The sequence below is a fragment of the Rana temporaria genome, chromosome 10 (assembly GCF_905171775.1).
Source record: "Rana temporaria chromosome 10, aRanTem1.1, whole genome shotgun sequence".
NCBI lineage: Eukaryota > Metazoa > Chordata > Amphibia > Anura > Ranidae > Rana > Rana temporaria.
The window spans coordinates 31,251,260-31,269,733 of NC_053498.1; the positions used below are offsets into that span (position 1 = coordinate 31,251,260).

At 45.1% G+C, this 18,474-nt stretch overlaps 1 protein-coding gene across 1 annotated transcript in view; it reads right to left on the reverse strand.

Annotated features, from left to right (window-relative positions):
* The window catches only part of LOC120916489 (SH3 and multiple ankyrin repeat domains protein 1-like), an 89,881-nt gene that overhangs the window by 33,169 nt on the left and 38,238 nt on the right, over positions 1 to 18,474 (reverse strand). Inside the window, exons 4-5 of the mRNA XM_040327479.1 lie at positions 14,087 to 14,153; positions 6,793 to 7,075 (exon numbers count right to left, since the gene is read on the reverse strand). Coding sequence (XP_040183413.1) covers positions 6,793 to 7,075; positions 14,087 to 14,153 — 350 coding nt within the window. The remainder of the gene's footprint in view (positions 1 to 6,792; positions 7,076 to 14,086; positions 14,154 to 18,474) is intronic.

Genomic DNA, 18,474 nt, shown 5'->3' on the forward strand with positions numbered 1-18,474 from the left:
TGTAAGGAGCATTCTTCCCACTGATCACCAATGTAAGGAACATTCTTCCCACTGATCACCAATGTGAGGGACATTCTTCTCACTGATCACCAATGTAAGGAGCATTCTTCCCACTGATCACCATTGTAAGGAGCATTCTTCCCACTGATCACCAATGTAAGGAACATTCTTCCCACTGATCACCAATGTAAGGAGCATTCTTCTCACTGATCACCAATGTAAGGAGCATTCTTCCCACTGATCACCAATGTAAGGAGCATTCTTCCCACTGGCCACCAATGTAAGGAACATTCTTCCCACTGATCACCAATGTAAGGGACATTCTTCCCACTAATCACCAATGTAAGGAGCATTCTTCCCACTGATCACCAATGTAAGGAGCATTCTTCCCACTGATCACCAATGTAAGGAACATTCTTCTCACTGATCACCAATGTAAGGAACATTCTTCCCACTGATCACCAATGTAAGGAGCATTCTTCTCACTGATCACCAATGTAAGGAGCATTCTTCCCACTGATCACCAATGTAAGGAACATTCTTCCCACTGATCACCAATGTGAGGGACATTCTTCCCACTGATCACCAATGTAAGGAGCATTCTTCCCACTGATCACCAATGTAAGGAGCATTCTTCTCACTGATCACCAATGTAAGGAGCATTCTTCCCACTGGCCACCAATGTAAGGAGCATTCTTCTCACTGATCACCAATGTAAGGAGCATTCTTCTCACTGATCACCAATGTAAGGAGCATTCTTCCCACTGGCCACCAATGTAAGGAGCATTCTTCCCACTGATCACCAATGTAAGGAACATTCTTCCCACTGATCACCAATGTAAGGAGCATCCTTCCCACTGAACACCAATGTAAGGGACATTCTTCCCACTGATCACCAATGTAAGGAACATTCTTCTCACTGATCACCAATGTAAGGAGCATTCTTCCCACTGATCACCAATGTAAGGAACATTCTTCCCACTGATCACCAATGTGAGGGACATTCTTCTCACTGATCACCAATGTAAGGAGCATTCTTCCCACTGATCACCAATGTGAGGGACATTCTTCCCACTGATCACCAATGTAAGGAGCATTCTTCTCACTGATCACCAATGTAAGGAGCATTCTTCCCACTGATCACCAATGTAAGGAGCATTCTTCCCACTGGCCACCAATGTAAGGAGCATTCTTCTCACTGATCACCAATGTAAGGAGCATTCTTCTCACTGATCACCAATGTAAGGAGCATTCTTCCCACTGGCCACCAATGTAAGGAGCATTCTTCCCACTGATCACCAATGTAAGGGACATTCTTCCCACTGATCACCAATGTAAGGAACATTCTTCCCACTGATCACCAATGTAAGGAGCATCCTTCCCACTGAACACCAATGTAAGGGACATTCTTCCCACTGATCACCAATGTAAGGAACATTCTTCTCACTGATCACCAATGTAAGGAGCATTCTTCCCACTGATCACCAATGTAAGGAGCATTCTTCCCACTGATCACCAATGTAAGGAACATTCTTCCCACTGATCACCAATGTAAGGGGCATTCTTCTCACTGATCACCAATGTAAGGAGCATTCTTCCCACTGATCACCAATGTAAGGAACATTCTTCCCACTGATCACCAATGTAAGGGGCATTCTTCCCACTGATCACCAATGTAAGGAGCATTCTTCCCACTGATCACCAATGTAAGGAGCATTCTTCTCACTGATCACCAATGTAAGGAGCATTCTTCCCACTGGCTACCAATGCAAGGAGCATTCTTCTCACTGATCACCAATGTAAGGAACATTCTTCCCACTGATCACCAATGTAAGGAGCATTCTTCTCACTGATCACCAATGTAAGGAGCATTTTTCTCACTGATCACCAATGTAAGGAGCATTCTTCCCACTGGCTACCAATGCAAGGATCATTCTTCTCACTGATCACCAATGTAAGGAACATTCTTCCCACTGATCACCAATGTAAGGAGCATTCTTCCCACTGATCACCAATGTAAGGAGCATTCTTCCCACTGATCACCAATGTAAGGAGCATTCTTCCCACTGATCACCAATGTAAGGAGCATTCTTCTCACTGATCACCAATGTAAGGAGCATTCTTCCCACTGATCACCAATGTAAGGAGCATTCTTCTCACTGATCACCAATGTAAGGAGCATTCTTCTCACTGATCACCAATGTAAGGAGCATTCTTCCCACTGATCACCAATGTAAGGAGCATTCTTCTCACTGATCACCAATGTAAGGAGCATTCTTCTCACTGATCACCAATGTAAGGAGCATTCTTCCCACTGGCTACCAATGCAAGGAGCATTCTTCCCACTGATCACCAATGTAAGGAGCATTCTTCCCACTGATCACCAATGTAAGGAACATTCTTCCCACTGATCACCAATGTAAGGAGCATTCTTCCCACTGATCACCAATGTAAGGAGCATTCTTCTCACTGATCACCAATGTAAGGAACATTCTTCCCTCTGATCACCAATGTAAGGAACATTCTTCCCTCTGATCACCAATGTAAGGAGCATTCTTCTCACTGATCACCAATGTAAGGAGCATTCTTCCCACTGATCACAACATTTATCCCACTGACATCACACTAATGATGTACTGTGAGCTGTAGATACAGTAATTAGCAGAGGTTACCTGAGATTCAAGACTTTTTTTTTTAAGGGTTTGTCCATATTTAAAGATGGGAAAGGCTGCATAAAACAAATCTGACAACACACAATGGGGTGTATTTATTAAAACTGGAGAGTGCAAAATCTGGTGCAGCTGGTCATAGTAGCCAATTAGCTTCTAAACTCTGCTTGTTCAATTAAGCGTTGACAAAAAAAAAAATAAACAAAATCAGGAAGCTGACTGGTTATTATGTAGAGCTGCCTTTAGATTTTACATTCTCCACTTTTAGCAAATCAACTCCAATGTCTTTATGGCACTATTTCATGTCCTCATTTGGCTCAAAAACAACTGTCTACTCTATCCTGCCTCTTCTTTCAAATGACTGCAGCAAAGCCTTTAAAGTTAGTGAAGCTAGAAAATCTGCATTATGATACAGATAAAATACTTTCCAATGTGAAAGTGCTAAACCCTTCATCACGATCAACAAAAGGGTCTTATGGACTTATCAGTAAAGTGACACTATATCAGAGTCAGCCTGAAGGTGTCCCTATATATCTTTTCTGTAAATATCAATTTCTGTACAGTGGTTGTAATCAAAGTTAATGAGAACAGAGTAAATTATGAGTGTTATGACTGTTCTTTTAAATAGGTGGTAAAGTGTATGTTTAGTCAAGGTTTTAGATTTGGGAATTTTAGTTTTGGAAAATTAAATTCACCCTTTGTATTTGTTCTCGCTGCAATCATCACAGCTTTACAGTTTTCACCAGAACAGACAGTGAGGCCTCGTACACACGACCGAGGAACTCGTTTTCCTCGACGAGTTCCTTGTCAGGCTTGTCGAGAAACTTGTCAAACTTTCTTTGCATACACACTGTCAAAACCAAATCTCGTCGTTCTCAAACGCGGTGACGTACAACACATACGACGGCAGGGGAAGTTCGATTCCACTGGCACAACCCTTGGGGCTGCTTTTGCTAATCTCATGTTACTGCGTGTTAAGTAAAAGTTTGGTAGGAGACAATTTGCACTTTTCAGTCTGTTACAGCGTGACAAATGTGCTATCTCCATTACAAACGCTACTTTTACCGAAGGTGCGCTCCCGTCTCATACTTTATTCTGAGCATGTGTGGGTTTCTAAGCATACACACGATCATGTTTTTCGTCGAAAACCAGCCCGACGAGGAAATTGAGACTCCCGACGAGGAAAAACAGATCTTGTTCTTTTTTTTTTCTCATCAAGTTCCCCGACAGTTTTCTCGATGAACATACACACGACCATTTTCCTCGGCAAAAAAGCTCTGCCACCAAGTTTCTTGATGGATTCGGTCGAGGAAAACGGTCGTGTGTACGAGGCCTGAAGGTAAATCTTCCAAAGGAAACACCAGTCCTGGTGACAGCTGTCTAAGAGAAGAGGTCCCCTCACTTTTTAGAGATTTCCACTTACTCTTAGGAAGTGGAGATAAATCTCCCCAAAGGGGCACAGACACAAAAAAATAAACTAGTGTAGTGGTACTCCCATAGGGGCTGCTGAATGTAGTGGTCCGTCTGTCACCCTGCCTGCCCAGCAAGGCACACACTCTTCACGCACTCAGATTCATGAAATCAGTCCTTGCACTTGTTTTTATGTTTTATTGAGGAAAATTATACTTGGATAGAGATGGGAATTTATGATATGCCCAGGAGAACAAAGGTCAAAGTTGGGACTATTGAATTTCCTCTTCTCCTCCTGCACTTGCTTGCTTGCAGATCATCACTCCTTTCTCCTCCTGCACATCACTTTCTTGCTGTTTCCAGACTAGCTAGCACTGTAGGCCCAACACTGTCTCAGCCAGGCCTAAAGCAAATACCCTTTACAGGCAGAGGCCACAGGCCCCTACGATGTAGCAAAATATTGAACGTTCCAGTGCTAGCTGTCCCTGTGGCTACTGCTCCCAGCACCACCTCCTAAGGCACTGCCAGCCCTCCTGGCAGCAGCTACCCTTTCCACTGCCCAATGCAACCACCATCCTCCGTACCGGCTCTGCACCCATCCCAGACTGCTGCATCTCAATCCTCTCTGGCATACCTCCCAGTCCTACCGACACCCACTTGGCTGCATCTGTGGAACTCTTGGAGACTTGCCCGGCAGTGTTCTCCAGCTGTCCATTCTTGTGCCTTCTGGTCAGGACACTTTTGTGGGTTGCAAGAGGGCCCAAGGTCACAACCCCCCCCCCCTGTAGGCTGGGGAGTTCCCTCAAGGCCCCGACAGCCTAAAACTCCATCTCCATCTTCCACCTGCTTCAACTCTTTCCCAGCTGGGCTGCCCCCTGCCAAACCAGATTGGGGATTGGTTAGGGCTCCTTAGAACACCCCAGGTGGCTCCACCCCCCTTTCTTCTTCCATTAAGTACCAGACACAGCGTGGGGGGAAAGGAATGTCGATAACAGGAAAGTCTGTTGACATGTAATCCGCTGTTATTGGACACAGCTGATCACATGGTAAAAGCTGCTGTGATTGGCCCTTTACCCCAATCTTTGATTAGCCGTGTCCAAAGGATACAGCGGTGACAGAGTGCGCCTGATGCGTGCTACAGGAGGTGCATAGGGGGCAGGGTTCTGGGAGGATGTTTATTGGCGCTCTCCCAGATCTGGCGGACCAAGGTGTAGCCGTCATTCAGGTTTAGCACGGTTGGCAAGTTTATGGCATGATTTATGTATATTAAGAATCAGTTTCTGCCATAGCGACAGGTTATTTAATTGTAGGTAGTTAAGATTACCTGAATATGTTGCCTGTATTAATAATGATACTGATTTTGATGCAAGTACTTGCCTGAATCAGATGCAGGCAGTTCTAAGTACCTGTTTGATGTTTTCATTAGAAGGCCTTCATGCTGACCATAAGTAGAAGGGCCTGTGTCAAAGAGCTTTGGACATGTGTCAATGGCATCACTTTGACTTTGGTTGAGGCCCTTCTGAGGCCATTCCAAATTCATTGACAGGTGCAGTTGACCTCTTTCATGAGAGTTTTGCATTTCCATTGACTTAGGAATGCAAAATCAGATGTGAACAAATGCCTAGTGAGTGACACAGGAGCTCAATGTCTTTGATTATAAAACGTAGTGGTGCGCAACATGTGGCCCTTGGAGACCTCTGATGTGGCCCTTCACTTCAAAATGAATAAAGGAGTTTTGTGTGCTTTCAGAAAGTGCCCCACACCTGCAAAATATAATAAAAGTTTGTGGAAAGCCGCCGGTGCAATGCGCCTGCACACGTGGTGTGGATAAACCACAGTGCAAAAGCAACCTTATAGGGGACTCAGGACATTAAGGGCTCATTTATATGTGCAGTTTGGGGGGTATTAAAACCCCATAGTTGCGATGTGTTTTTATCACCATTCCCAACCACTGGTGTAGCATCAGGGGTCACAATGGCGACCCCGCCCCATGCTCCAAGGGACCCTTGTGGCCTCCCTGTCACATTCTGTTTTACACTTAGACAGGAGGGGCAGTGGGGGCACATATACAAACACAAATCTTATCCAATTTCCTCCTGCAACCGCTGAAAGCTTCTCCTCCTCTCACCCCCCGTCATTCAGCAACTGCAGGAGGAAAATCTCCATTATGCTATTCAATATAATTTTTTTTTTAATTCGGCACCATTTTATTTCATTGTGGCCCGCGACCAGTTACCAGTTACTAGTGGCTCTTCAAAAGGTTGAGCACCCCTGATATAAACGAAAGGGATAGTCTTGATCAAAAATCCAATTCAAACAAATCCATATTTTTTTTCCAGTGTCAAACTATCTTTTTAACTGAAAGATCATTTGAAAGGATCAAATCAACTGATCTATATGGATCATTACACGGTCACTTATATTATTTGTTTTTTAAGTTTGTTTATAAATTAAAATTCCGTTAAATATAGTATATGTGACTTATTTTGTGGTTTACTTGTCACTTGTCATTTGTTGGCTGTGGTAAACATGAAATATACTTGTAATATTTGACATTCACAGAATTAAAAATAAATATACAACCTTTATTTTTTGTAACTGAACAAAAATTCTAAATAAACAAAATAAAAAGTATCCTTTTCTTATCAAGAACCTATAAAAAAGAATGTGATTATATATTTGACTGTATATTAATTCATCTATTTCCATCTACCTGGGGCGTCCACGTGGCTGTTTCTTCGACTCTTCCGTGTGGCGTCCTCTTGAAGGTGATCGACTTCGAGCCCCTCGTGGACTACTGGCGCTTCGTAGAGTTCCCCCTGAGGATTTTTGTCCCTGCAGAGTAACAGTGTTGGCAGTGGATGCAGAGAAGACCATCCAGTCAGGCAGTGAGAGGCTATTGTCACTATTGGCACGTAGAAGAACATGGGGAACGGAGAGAGCTTTTCCACTTTCTCTGCGATGGACGGCATAGGAAGGAGATTCTTGAAAGGGTACTATATAAAAATATAATGTGGATATATTACTGTTAAGTAGCAGTAGCCAACTACGAATAGGTGAAAAGAGCACAATTATCAATCACTAAGACATCAGAAGCCTATATGTTAGTAGAACTATAGGACAAACTTTTTTTTCCATATTGGATAAATTAGGGGGGGTTATAACTAGAGGTGCACCGAAATGGAAATTTCAGAACCGAAACGAAACCGAAATAAAAAAAAATGTCAGGCCGAAACCGAAAAAGAAAATGAAAATTAATTTTTAAATAATTGTTTGTTAAAACACCACCCCCACCTCCTGCCACCATCACCTCCTGCCACAGTGCCACCATCACCTCCTGCCCCACAACCTCCTGCCACAGTGCCACCATCACCTCCTGCCCCACAACCTCCTGCCACAGTGCCACCATCACCTCCTGCCCCACAACCTCCTGCCACAGTGCCACCATCACCTCCTGCCCCACAACCTCCTGCCACAGTGCCACCATCACCTTCTGCCACCATCTTCTTTATTACCTTGAAGCAGGGCTGGACTCTGGGCTGTGCTGTCACGGCTCCGTCCTCTGCCTATGGCGAGTGTCACTGCCAAAGTGTCCCTCCTGACTCGATCAGCTATTCAAAAATGGCGCGAGTGGCGCCATTACTTATCTGTGCATGCGCCGCCCGGCCGAGCGGATACAAGCTTTCCCGAGCCCCAAGCCGGCCGGGCTCGGGAAAAGTTTGTATCCGCTCGGCTGGGCGGCGCATGCACAGATACGTAATGGCGCCACCCAGTGCCATTTTTGAATAGCTGATCGAGTCAGGAGGACTCAGGAGGGACACTTTGGCAGCGACACTCGCCATATGCAGAGTCAGAGGATGGAGCCGTGACAGCCCAGCGGCCATCATTTTTACAGGGCACCCGATGCCCATATCGTAAATTTTTAAGCTGTATCGGCATGTCGCCAAAACAGCCGTTTTCGGACGATTTGTATTGGTGCCGATATATCGGTGCATCCATAGTTATAACCCCATGTTTTGTTTTTTTTGCCATCTGTACACCATTGGGGAGATTTACCTTCACTTCCTGTCCCATAGCCAAAACAGGAAGTCAGAGGAAATCCCTGCAAATTGGGGGAATCCCTTGGGGCCCCGCAGGCCACCAGAATTATCTTGGATTTACCTGGAAGTATCCCCATTGGAAGATTACTTTTCTGGGGACAACCAAAAATTTGGGTTTTTCTTACACTTTCACTTTCAATGGTATTGATAAACAGGACAAATCGAGAATCCCCCTATCCGGGGCACAGAAATAAAAAAAACTGACACCACTAGCCTCTCACTGCATCCATGAGCCCCAAGCCCCCCATCATGACCGAGGTAACCCAAGTTTGGCTTTTTTTCCAGATAAGCATGTAGATGGGGTGCAACGTGGTGCGGCTGCAATAATGTACACAGTCCAAGTGTAAAGAAAGTACTTGTATTAAAAGAATGCAAAGACAGTTCAAACCCAACTGGTAACACTCACAGGTCCAACAACGTGAAGAAAGCAGGTTTCAGCCAAACTGACAGTGCCTGTTGAAAGGGGCAGAGTGCGGTCTGTCCGTTTCTTGCCCAAGCGGGAAGATGTCCAGAGAGGTTGCAAACCTTCCACTTTCCCTCATCAGGAACCTTTCCCCGCCACTGGTTCTGTCCCTACCAGGCGGGGTACCTGTCCCTACTCTACACACTCGCAAAATATTCACCAAACCTGGGATCCAGGGTCTTAACAAGGCCCTGCCTTACCCAAGATGGCTGTGAGAGTCACATGGGGTGGCGGCATCCAATTGGATAGCTTTCCCGGTGACACACAAAACCATAGAGGAGACTTTCTCTACAACTACAATGCTGCTGCAGCAGATTGCCACCTGTAGTGGAGAAAGTAGAAAGCACCTGCCCAACGATATTACCATACTAAAGTTGCCCCATAGGCTGAATATGTTGTTCTTAGTACTTCTCGATTGTGGGTGAACTTATCTGCAACAAATTTGTAATACTTTAATCTAACATTTGAGAAAGTATCTAAACAGATATTTTTTGGCCAATAATTATTCTGTGTTTTGAAAATTCACTAAAATGATACATCACTAGTGGATTTTCCATAGAAATATACACTATATTACCAAAAGTATTGGGACACCTGCAGGGCCGGATTTGCTCTCCCTGCCGCCCCAAGGCCAGGTTCCGCAATGTACCCCCTCCCCGCCAACTAAACTACCCCCACCCCCCAAATCAACAGAGGATGGCAACCGGATGGCAGGGGCGGCACGGTTAGTTCAAATATTTTTTGTTTCTTTTTTTTTTACTTTTTAATCACTTTTTTTTTATTTTATTTTATTTGTAGCTTGTTATTGACTCTTTCTTATTATTGTATACTTTTCTTATTTTTAATATTTTTCTTATTCTTTACTTTTTAATTACTTTATTTTATTAATTTAATTATTATTTTAGTATTTTTTTTTTTTTATCAATTTTTTTCACTTAACTTTATTTATCACTTCCCTGTGTGATAGCAATTGGAGGTGACAGGTTCTCTTGATTGACCCCGTCACCTCCAAAACAGGAGTCCTGGCACTGTGCTAGAACTCCTGTCACAGCTGAGATGGGAGGAGCACAGCTCACTGTGTACATCGGCGGCTGCGGGGACAGGAGACAGACTCGGCGGCTGGGGGGAGGACGGAGTCCCGAAGACAGAGCCAGCAGAGAGAGGTATGTGTGTGGGGGGGGGGGGAGGGGAGGACGGACGGCAGCACACATTTTACAAGTGATTTCGGTGACATCGCCACAATCACTTGTTAACGAGCGAGCAGATTCCCCCACACTACATTTAGTCCTGCTAGAAAGCAACTTACCGCCATTAACTGTATGTTCCGGGCGTCGGGGGACTCAATGCCGCTGCCGCCCCTTGGCACCCTGCCACCCCGAGGCCTGGCCTCAGTGGCCTTGTGGGAAATCCGGGCCTGGACACCTGCCTTTACACGCACACAAACTTTAATGGAATCCCAGTCCATAGGGTTCAATATTGAGTTGGCCCACCCTTTGCAGCTATAGCAGCTTCAACTCTTCTGGGAAGTGTGTGTCTATGGGAATGTTTGACCATGCTTCCAAAGGCGCATTTGTGAAGTCAGTCACTAATGTTGGAGGAGACGGGGTGCTGGTACTGGGCTGGAGCTTTGAAAAAGGAAGTTCATTTGATGGATAATTAAATGTGTGCTCTCCCATTGAAAATGGGTCATTAAAATGAAAATTAAATAATACAAACCAAAAAAAGGGAATGGTAGATTAAAAATTAGCAAAATGAATGGCTGAAAGCAGATGAATTTTACCTTCTTTAACACACGTTCTCTTTTTTTATTTTTATATATACAATTTTTAGATTTTCACAGATTGTTGAACCTCTGCCCATCAATTTCTGATTCACTCTGAGGCCTGGTTTACACCTATGCATTTTTGGTGCTTTTTGCAGATTTGCACTACAGAACGTGTTCCGTAGATAACCATGTTAAATGGATTGTATTGCAAATCTGCAAAATGCAAATAGCACTAAAAATGCATAGGTGTGAACCAGGCCTAATGTCGCGTACACACGACCGTTTTTCGGGTTGTAAAAGATTACGTTTTTTTATGTCATTAAAAACGATCGTGTGTGGGCAACAGAGCATTTTTCACAATGTAAAAAATGGGCATTAAAAATTTAGAACATGCTATAATTTTTCACGACGTTTTTAACGTTGTAAAACATGGTCGTGTGTGGGCTTTAATGAGGAGAAAAAAACGTGCATGCTCAGAAGCAAGTTATGAGACGGGAGCGCTCGTTCTGGTAAAACTACCGTTCGTAATGGAGTAAGCACATTCATCACGCTGTAACAGACTGAAAAGCGCGAATCGTCTTTTACTAACACAAAATCAGCAAAAGCAGCCCCAAGGGTGGCGTCATCCGCATGGAACTTCCCCTTTATAGTGCCGTTGTACGTGTTGTACGTCACCGCGCTTTGCTAGAGCATTTTTTTTTTTAACGATCGTGTGTAGGCAAACGTCGTTTTAATGATGAAGTTGGAAAAAACTTTGGGCCAGATTCACAAAAGAGATACGACGGCGTATCTCCTGATACGCCGTCGTATCCCTGAGATACGATTGTTGTATCTATGCGGCTGATTCATATTATCAGTTACGCATAGATAGCCCTAAGATCCGATAGGTGTAAGTGACTTACACTGTCGGATCTTAGGCTGCAATTCTAGGCCGGCCGCTAGGTGGCGATTCCATTGCGGTCGGCGTAGAATATGCAAATGACTAGTTACGCCGATTCATGAACGTCCGCTTTGCCCGTCGCTCTAAATTTACGTTGTTTCCGTAGAGATACGTCGCGTAAAACTAAGCATGCCCTCTAGGTGGTCTAACCCATATTAAGTATGGCCGTCGTTCCCACGTCGAATTTTTAAATTTCACGTCGTTTGCATAAGTCGTCCGTGAATGGCGCTGGAGGCCATTTACGTTAACGTCGAAACCAATGACGTCCTTGCGACGTCATTTAGCGCAATGCACGTCGGGAAATTTTAGGGACGGAGCATGCGCAGTACGTTCGGCACCGGAACGCGCCTAATTTAAATGGTCCCTGCCCCATTTGAATTAGGCGGGCTTGCGCCGGGCGTATTTACGCTACGCCTCCGCAAGTTTACAGGTAAGTGCTTTATGAATCAGGCACTTACGCTGTAAACTTGCAGCGGTGTAACGTAAATGGGATATGTTACGCCGCCGCAGCGTAACGCATTTGTATGTGAATCTGGCCCTTTGTTTTTTCTAGAGGCTGAAAAACTTTGTTTTTTTACAAGCCGAAAAATGATTGTGTGTACGCGGCATTACTCTCCACATTGCTTTTTTTTTATACCCAATAATGTTACTGACCTGTTTGCAATTAACATAATTAGTTGCAAGGGAAAAGGGAATAGCCGCCCCAGGTGGGAACCCAGATGAATATCCTCCGTTGCAGACAACTCAGGTGCAGGCAATGCACTTAGCAAAGAAGGAACAAAGATTGTCTCTGGACAGCCGCACTCTGAACAAATTGTAGCCTTTTATTAAAAGAAGGACAGCACTACAAGTCACAGCAAAATAAAATAAAACCTGACAGCTGACGCATTTCGCACTGAAACTAGTGCTTAGTCATAGCTAAGCACTAGTTTCAGTGCGAAACGCGTCAGTGGTCAGATTTATTTTATTTTGCTGTGACTTGTAGTGCTGTCCTTCTTTTAATAAAAGGCTACAATTTGTTCAGAGTGCGGCTGTCCAGAGACAATCTTTGTTCATAATTAGTTGCAAAATGTTCTTCCAATTCTTCCTCGTTAGTACTGTCTACTTTGCCAGCTTTTTGTTGCCATGACCCAACTTTTTTGAGATGTGTTGCTACCATCAGTTTTAAAATTACCTTATTTTTTTATTTATTTTTTATACATTTTCTCAGTTTAAACATTTAAAGCGAGAGTTCACCCGAATTTTTTTTTTTAACCTTAGATTGATGCTCATTTTGTCAAGGGGAATCGGGTAGTTTTTTTTAAATCGAAGCAGTACTGACCGTTTTAGAGAGCGATCTTCTCCGCCGCTTCCGGGTATGGTCTTTGGGACTGGGCGTTCCTATTTGATTGACAGGCTTCCGACGGTCGCATACATCGCGTCACGAGTAGCCGAAAGAAGCCGAACGTCGGTGCGGCTCTATACAGGGCTGGACTGGGACAAACATTTGGCCCTGGACTTCTTCCAGACTGGCCCACTTTGACAGGTCTCTCCCACAGCGGCCGGACAAATCCTGCACCCCCCCCCCCTCGGCCACCCAAGCCCCCTCTCCCCCTTCACTAGCCACTAGCCGTTTTACTTTGTTAGAGTAGAACGGCTGGTACTCTTATTGGCAGTACCAGTGAGGAAGCTAGACATTATTTCACCCGGGGCAAAGAATGAGTTTGGTGCCCCCCTTATGGGACAAGATTAGGCAGAAGTGAGAAACTCCCAGGCCATAACTGTTGAGTCAGCTTACTGTCCCCTCCCCCATGCTCCTCTGTCATCCCCCTACTTCTTTGTTCCCTCCCAGTTGAGCGCTGTGGGCAGGGAGATGAGGTGAGCGCTGCGGGAAGGGAGAGACAGAGGAACGGGGGGGGGGGGGCGGTCCGCTGTCACTGAAGCCGGCCCACTGAGCCATCGGCCCACCGGGAAACTCCCTGTAGTCCCAATGGCCTGGCCAGCCTGCGCACCGACGAACGGCTAATTTCGGAAAATCGTGACGCGATGTATGCGATCGTCGGAAGCCTGTCAATCAAGTAGGAACGCCCAGTCCCGCAGCCCATACCCGGAAGCGGCGGAGAAGATCGCTCTCTAAAACGGTAAGTACTGCTTCTATTTTTAAAAAAAATCATGATTCCCCTAGACAAAATGAGCATCAATCTAAGGTTAAAAATTAACTTTTCGGGTGAACCTCCACTTTAAGATGTCTTCTATAATCTATTGTGAAAAAAAAATAAGGTAATAAGTTTTAAAATTACCTTATTTTTTTCCACAATAGAATATAGAAAACATATTAAATGTTTAAACTGAGAAAATGTACAAAATAAAAATAAAAAAATAAGGTCATTTCAAAACTGATGGCAGCAACACATCTCAAAAAAGTTGGGTCATGGGAACAAAGAGTTGGCAAAGTAGACAGTACTAACAAGTAATTTTTTTTTTTAATTTGTACATTTTCTCAGTTTAAACATTAAATATGTTTTCTATATTCTATTGAGAATAAAATATGGGTTTCTGAGATTTGCAAATCATCGCATTCTGTTTTTTTGTGTAGCTTTTACACAGCATCCCAACTTTTTTGGAAATGGGGGTATATATTTTAGGGAGTGCAGACGCAACTGAAGAAATACCCACACTATATTTCACAGATATAATGTGTAAATCAAATGTTGCAGCATGCTTTAAAGGATTACTCATGTTTCGTAGCAAGTTACTCACCAACATCAGTGTCCCTGTGGCTCTTAATTAACTCCCCCAATTCAAAATTTCCTGAAATGACGGCTACCTGCAAGAAGAACAAGTCAGGAAACATGAAGTCAGTGATCTATGTGGGAGATGAACGGAATACGAAGAAGAGGGACAGGATAGGAATTGGATTTAGTAATAATATTACGTAACAGAAAATGCTTAAATTGTAGGTTTTCATACTCAATGATTAGAGAGAAAAAAAAAAATGTGCACTGAAATGTAACTGATAATTCTAAATTATGCAGACTTTAAAAAGCCAGGGGCTGAGGAGAGGAAATTAAAAATTATACATACAATAAAAAGCTACTCTGTTTGTAATAAACATGCTTATTGAATGCTAATATAAGCTGATAAGGGATTTAAAAAAATGAAAGCCGCATTAAACCCAAAACCAAATATGTAATACATTGCAGATTACCAATCATTAGATGTGGTTGCTCCATTATTTTTATGTTCCCCCCCCCCCCCTCGGTTTTTACCCGGTGATCTGGCCAGTAACACACCTCCTGTGTTGGAGTGTCCCCATTCTGGATGAAGCAGCAGATGAGGGCATGGGCGTCCGCTGAAATATTTTCAGGGGAGGGGGCTTCGGCAGCGGCGATACACAATCACATTTAACCCTTTCTTCAAACGCTAGCGGGGGTTAAAAGTGCCCCGCTATCGGCCGAATAGCGCAGCCAAGACGATGGTAAAGTGCCGCATTTTAGCGACGCCTTCCGATAACGTGGCCAGCTGGCAGTGTGAAATAGCTCTTAAGATAATTCAACTTCACTCCATGCCCATATAAATATAGTCTAGATAATGTAAAGACCCTCCTTAAGCACAGATGGACCCCCCTTCAGCAAAAATGGATCCCCCTTCAGCACAGACCCCCCCCCCCTTAGCACAGATGGACCCCCCCCCCCCCCTTCAGCACAAACCAACCCATTCCGCACAGACCTCTCCATTCAGCACAGATGGACCCCCCTTTCTTCAGCACAGACCCCCCTATTCTGCACAGACCCCTCCATTCAGCACAGATCAACCCCCCCTTCAGCACAGACCCCCCATTCCACACAGACCCCTCCATTCAGCACAAACCCCCTTCAGCACAGATGGACCCCCCCTTCAGCACAGATGGACCCCTATTCACTACAACCCCCCCCTTCAGCACAGACGGAACCCCCCCCATCCCATTTAGTACCTAAGGTCAGCCATCAGTGCAGCACAGGCACAGCACAACACTGGAGGGGGAGGCGGCTTCACTCTGCTCGCTGTGCCTGTGTGACATCCGACCTGGGACTGCTCAGACAGCCCGCAGCCACGAGAGAAGGGGATAGTTTGTCAGGTGCAGTGATGTCACCCCGCACCAGACCACCCCCCGCCCCCCCCCCCCTTGCAACACCACGGCCAATAGCTCGCCTCTCTCTCCCTGTTCTAACCTGACTGTCACCGCGGCGCTGTCACTGCTTCAGTTGCGGAGGGGTGTCTTCAGTCTTCAACACCTTCTCGATTTTCCAGGGGGGGTCAATTGCCCCCCTTGCCCTATGGAGCGGACGCCCATGGATGAGGGGAATGTCAGATGTAAAGTGGAACCTTGGATTACGAGCATAATCCGCTTCAGGAGAATGCTTGTAATCCAAAGCTCTCGCATATCAAAGCGAGTTTCCCCATAGACGTCAATGGAAACGAAAATGATTTGTTCCACATTGACTTCTATGGCATGCAATACCGCATGTGGCCAGAGGTGGGGGGCGCAGAGAGACTCGGAAATACTCGGAGATCATTTGGCTGCCCTCGGAAACCCCCAGAAAGGCTCGGAACAGAGTATTTCTGAAAGGCACCGACACCCCCACACCTCTGGCCAAATGCGGTACTGCACACCGCAGAGGCTTGAATCCTGATCGTTTTGTGAGACAACACTCGCAAACCAAATCAGGATTTAAAAAAACATATTGCTCGTATTGCGAAACGCTCATTAACAGCTTTACTCGCAATCCGAGGTTCCACTGCACTAGCAGATTTAGATACACTAACAAGTTGAAGCTAAACTCCAGCTCACACTTTATAAGCAGTTACAGCAACAGGTTGTTCCCTTTTGGGATACATGTTTTATGCATCTGTGTTAAATGTCTGTGTTAAATGGTTTGTTTCCACCTTCTAACTGTTACACCTCCTGGACAGCTTGTTCTGTTGAAAAACAACAGACCTACTGGCTGGATCACCAGATGAAAATAAAAGAAAGTCTAAAAAAAGAAAACCAATGCAGCCATTACATCTAAGAATTGGTAAGTTGCAATATAATAAACGTTTGCTTTTGGGTTTAATACCACTTTAATTAATCAACAAAAGTACTGTATACTCTTGGTTAAAACAAATTTGTATGGTCTGTTTTATCTATCAAAAGATTAGAGCCCCAGCGCAATTCGGCAGACTTTGTGCCACCTCCTGTCCGCTTTTTGGACTGCTAGTGAACATGACCACATGGAAGGACCACCCTGAGAGCTCTTCTTCTTGGAAGTCATCATAGTTATCCCCCGCCTACCCATGAGCACCCCCTCCCACTCCATGCCTTGTTTTCAATGTTTTCCTGCTACTTATTAGTAAGAAGGATTTATGCCATTACAGAAATTGGATTGAAAATAATGCCATGAATAGTACAAAAAGAGTTGGGAAATATGACTTACTAATTACTAAATGTATTTTGGGGGCTTCATACCCATTAGAATCTACAGTCCGCTTAAATCATAGGAACCTTATCATTGAGAAACAAGAATTAGTAGGAAACAGAAACTGCTTATTTAAGTGCAGCACCCTCTAGTGTGCAACTAGTGTAGGTACATGTATTTTGTGACTCATGGTAGTTGTACAAGTCTGTTATTTGGGTCAGTGCTCTGGCTGGAAGGCTCTGCAGGCCGGTCCTCTATTGCCTCCCCCCTGGTTCTGGAGGTCCCTGGAAACTTCTAGAAGCTAGTGGGTGGAGGTAAAGAGGCTGGGTCTGAATGTTGATGGGAGTTTGGACCAATCCCCAGGCAGGAGGCCTGGCAGGGTGGCTGAGCCAGCCCATGAATATGGTGGAGCCTGGGGAACAGGAGCGTCGGGTGGAAGATGGAGTGTTGAGGTTGCGGTTATTTGGCCTGGGAGGAGACCCCTAGGTCTGGGGGCTCTGCCTCCAGGCAGGAACTGAGGAACGGAAGGAGAGGAAGCCTAATGGAGGAATTTCCATTACCTATGGACATCTGGGCTAGCATGGGAAGATCTGATCAGTTGGAGGCCTGAACAAAAGTCTTGCCCAGTGCAGTTGAGGGCAAAGGACAGTGTACGTTTCTCAGCACATCCAGAGGCATACAAGGGAGAGACTGCCAGAGTAGCATTCTTTCCAAGGACAGCATGGCGCTAAATCCCAATCCCTTCAGAGCAGCCAGACAGGCCAGTAGTGGGCTGGTAGTCAAGCAGCCAGACAGGCTGGTAGTCGTGGAGCTGGGCAAGCTGGTAGTATCTGCAATCGTTAGAACTGGCAGACGTTCTACAGAGGAAGATACTTCTGCATACAGTTTGCAGCCTTATGCCAATACTTTAAAGGGGACTAAAAAGTCTTGTAGGTAGATTCAAAGACGTTGGTGTAAACTTGCGGCGGCGTAGCTTAGCGTGTTTAGGCTACGCCGCCGTAAGTTAGCTAGGCAAGTACTTGATTCTCAAAGTACTTGCCTGCTAAGTTACGGCGGCGTAGCCTAAAGCAGGCGGGCGTAAGGGCGCCTAATTCAAATGTGTCTAAGGGGGCGTGTTTTATGTTAATGAGGCTTGACCTTACGTTTTTGACTTTTTTCTTTTTAACTGCGCATGCGCCGGGCGCCTACATTTCCCAGTGTGCATTGCGGCTAAGTACGCTGCACGGGCCTATTGATTTAGACGTGGACGTAAAGGACGTAAATCCCTATTCACGGACGACTTACGCAAACGACGTAAAAATTTCAAATTTCGACGCGGGAACGGCGGCCATACTTAACATTTGCAACGCCACCTAGGGTCCAGCTCTAACTTTAGGCGGCCTATCTCTAACGTAAACGGCGTAAATGTACTGCGTCGGCCGGGCGTACGTTCGTGAATCGGCGTATCTACTAATTCACATATTCTACGCCGACCACAATGGAAGCGCCACCTAGTGACCAGCCTCAATATTGCTACCTAAGATAGGACAGCGCAAGCGGTTTGTTAACTCGTGGCTCCTCCGAAATTCCTAGGGGTGAATGATGCATATTGCACGTAGTAGAAGTAAAGGAATGTCCACGACAGGTGCTCTTTGCAGTGCTCTTTATTACCCAGCCGGGTAAAAACAGTAAACTTATGGGAAATAAAAGGTACGGACCGACAGGTGTTCA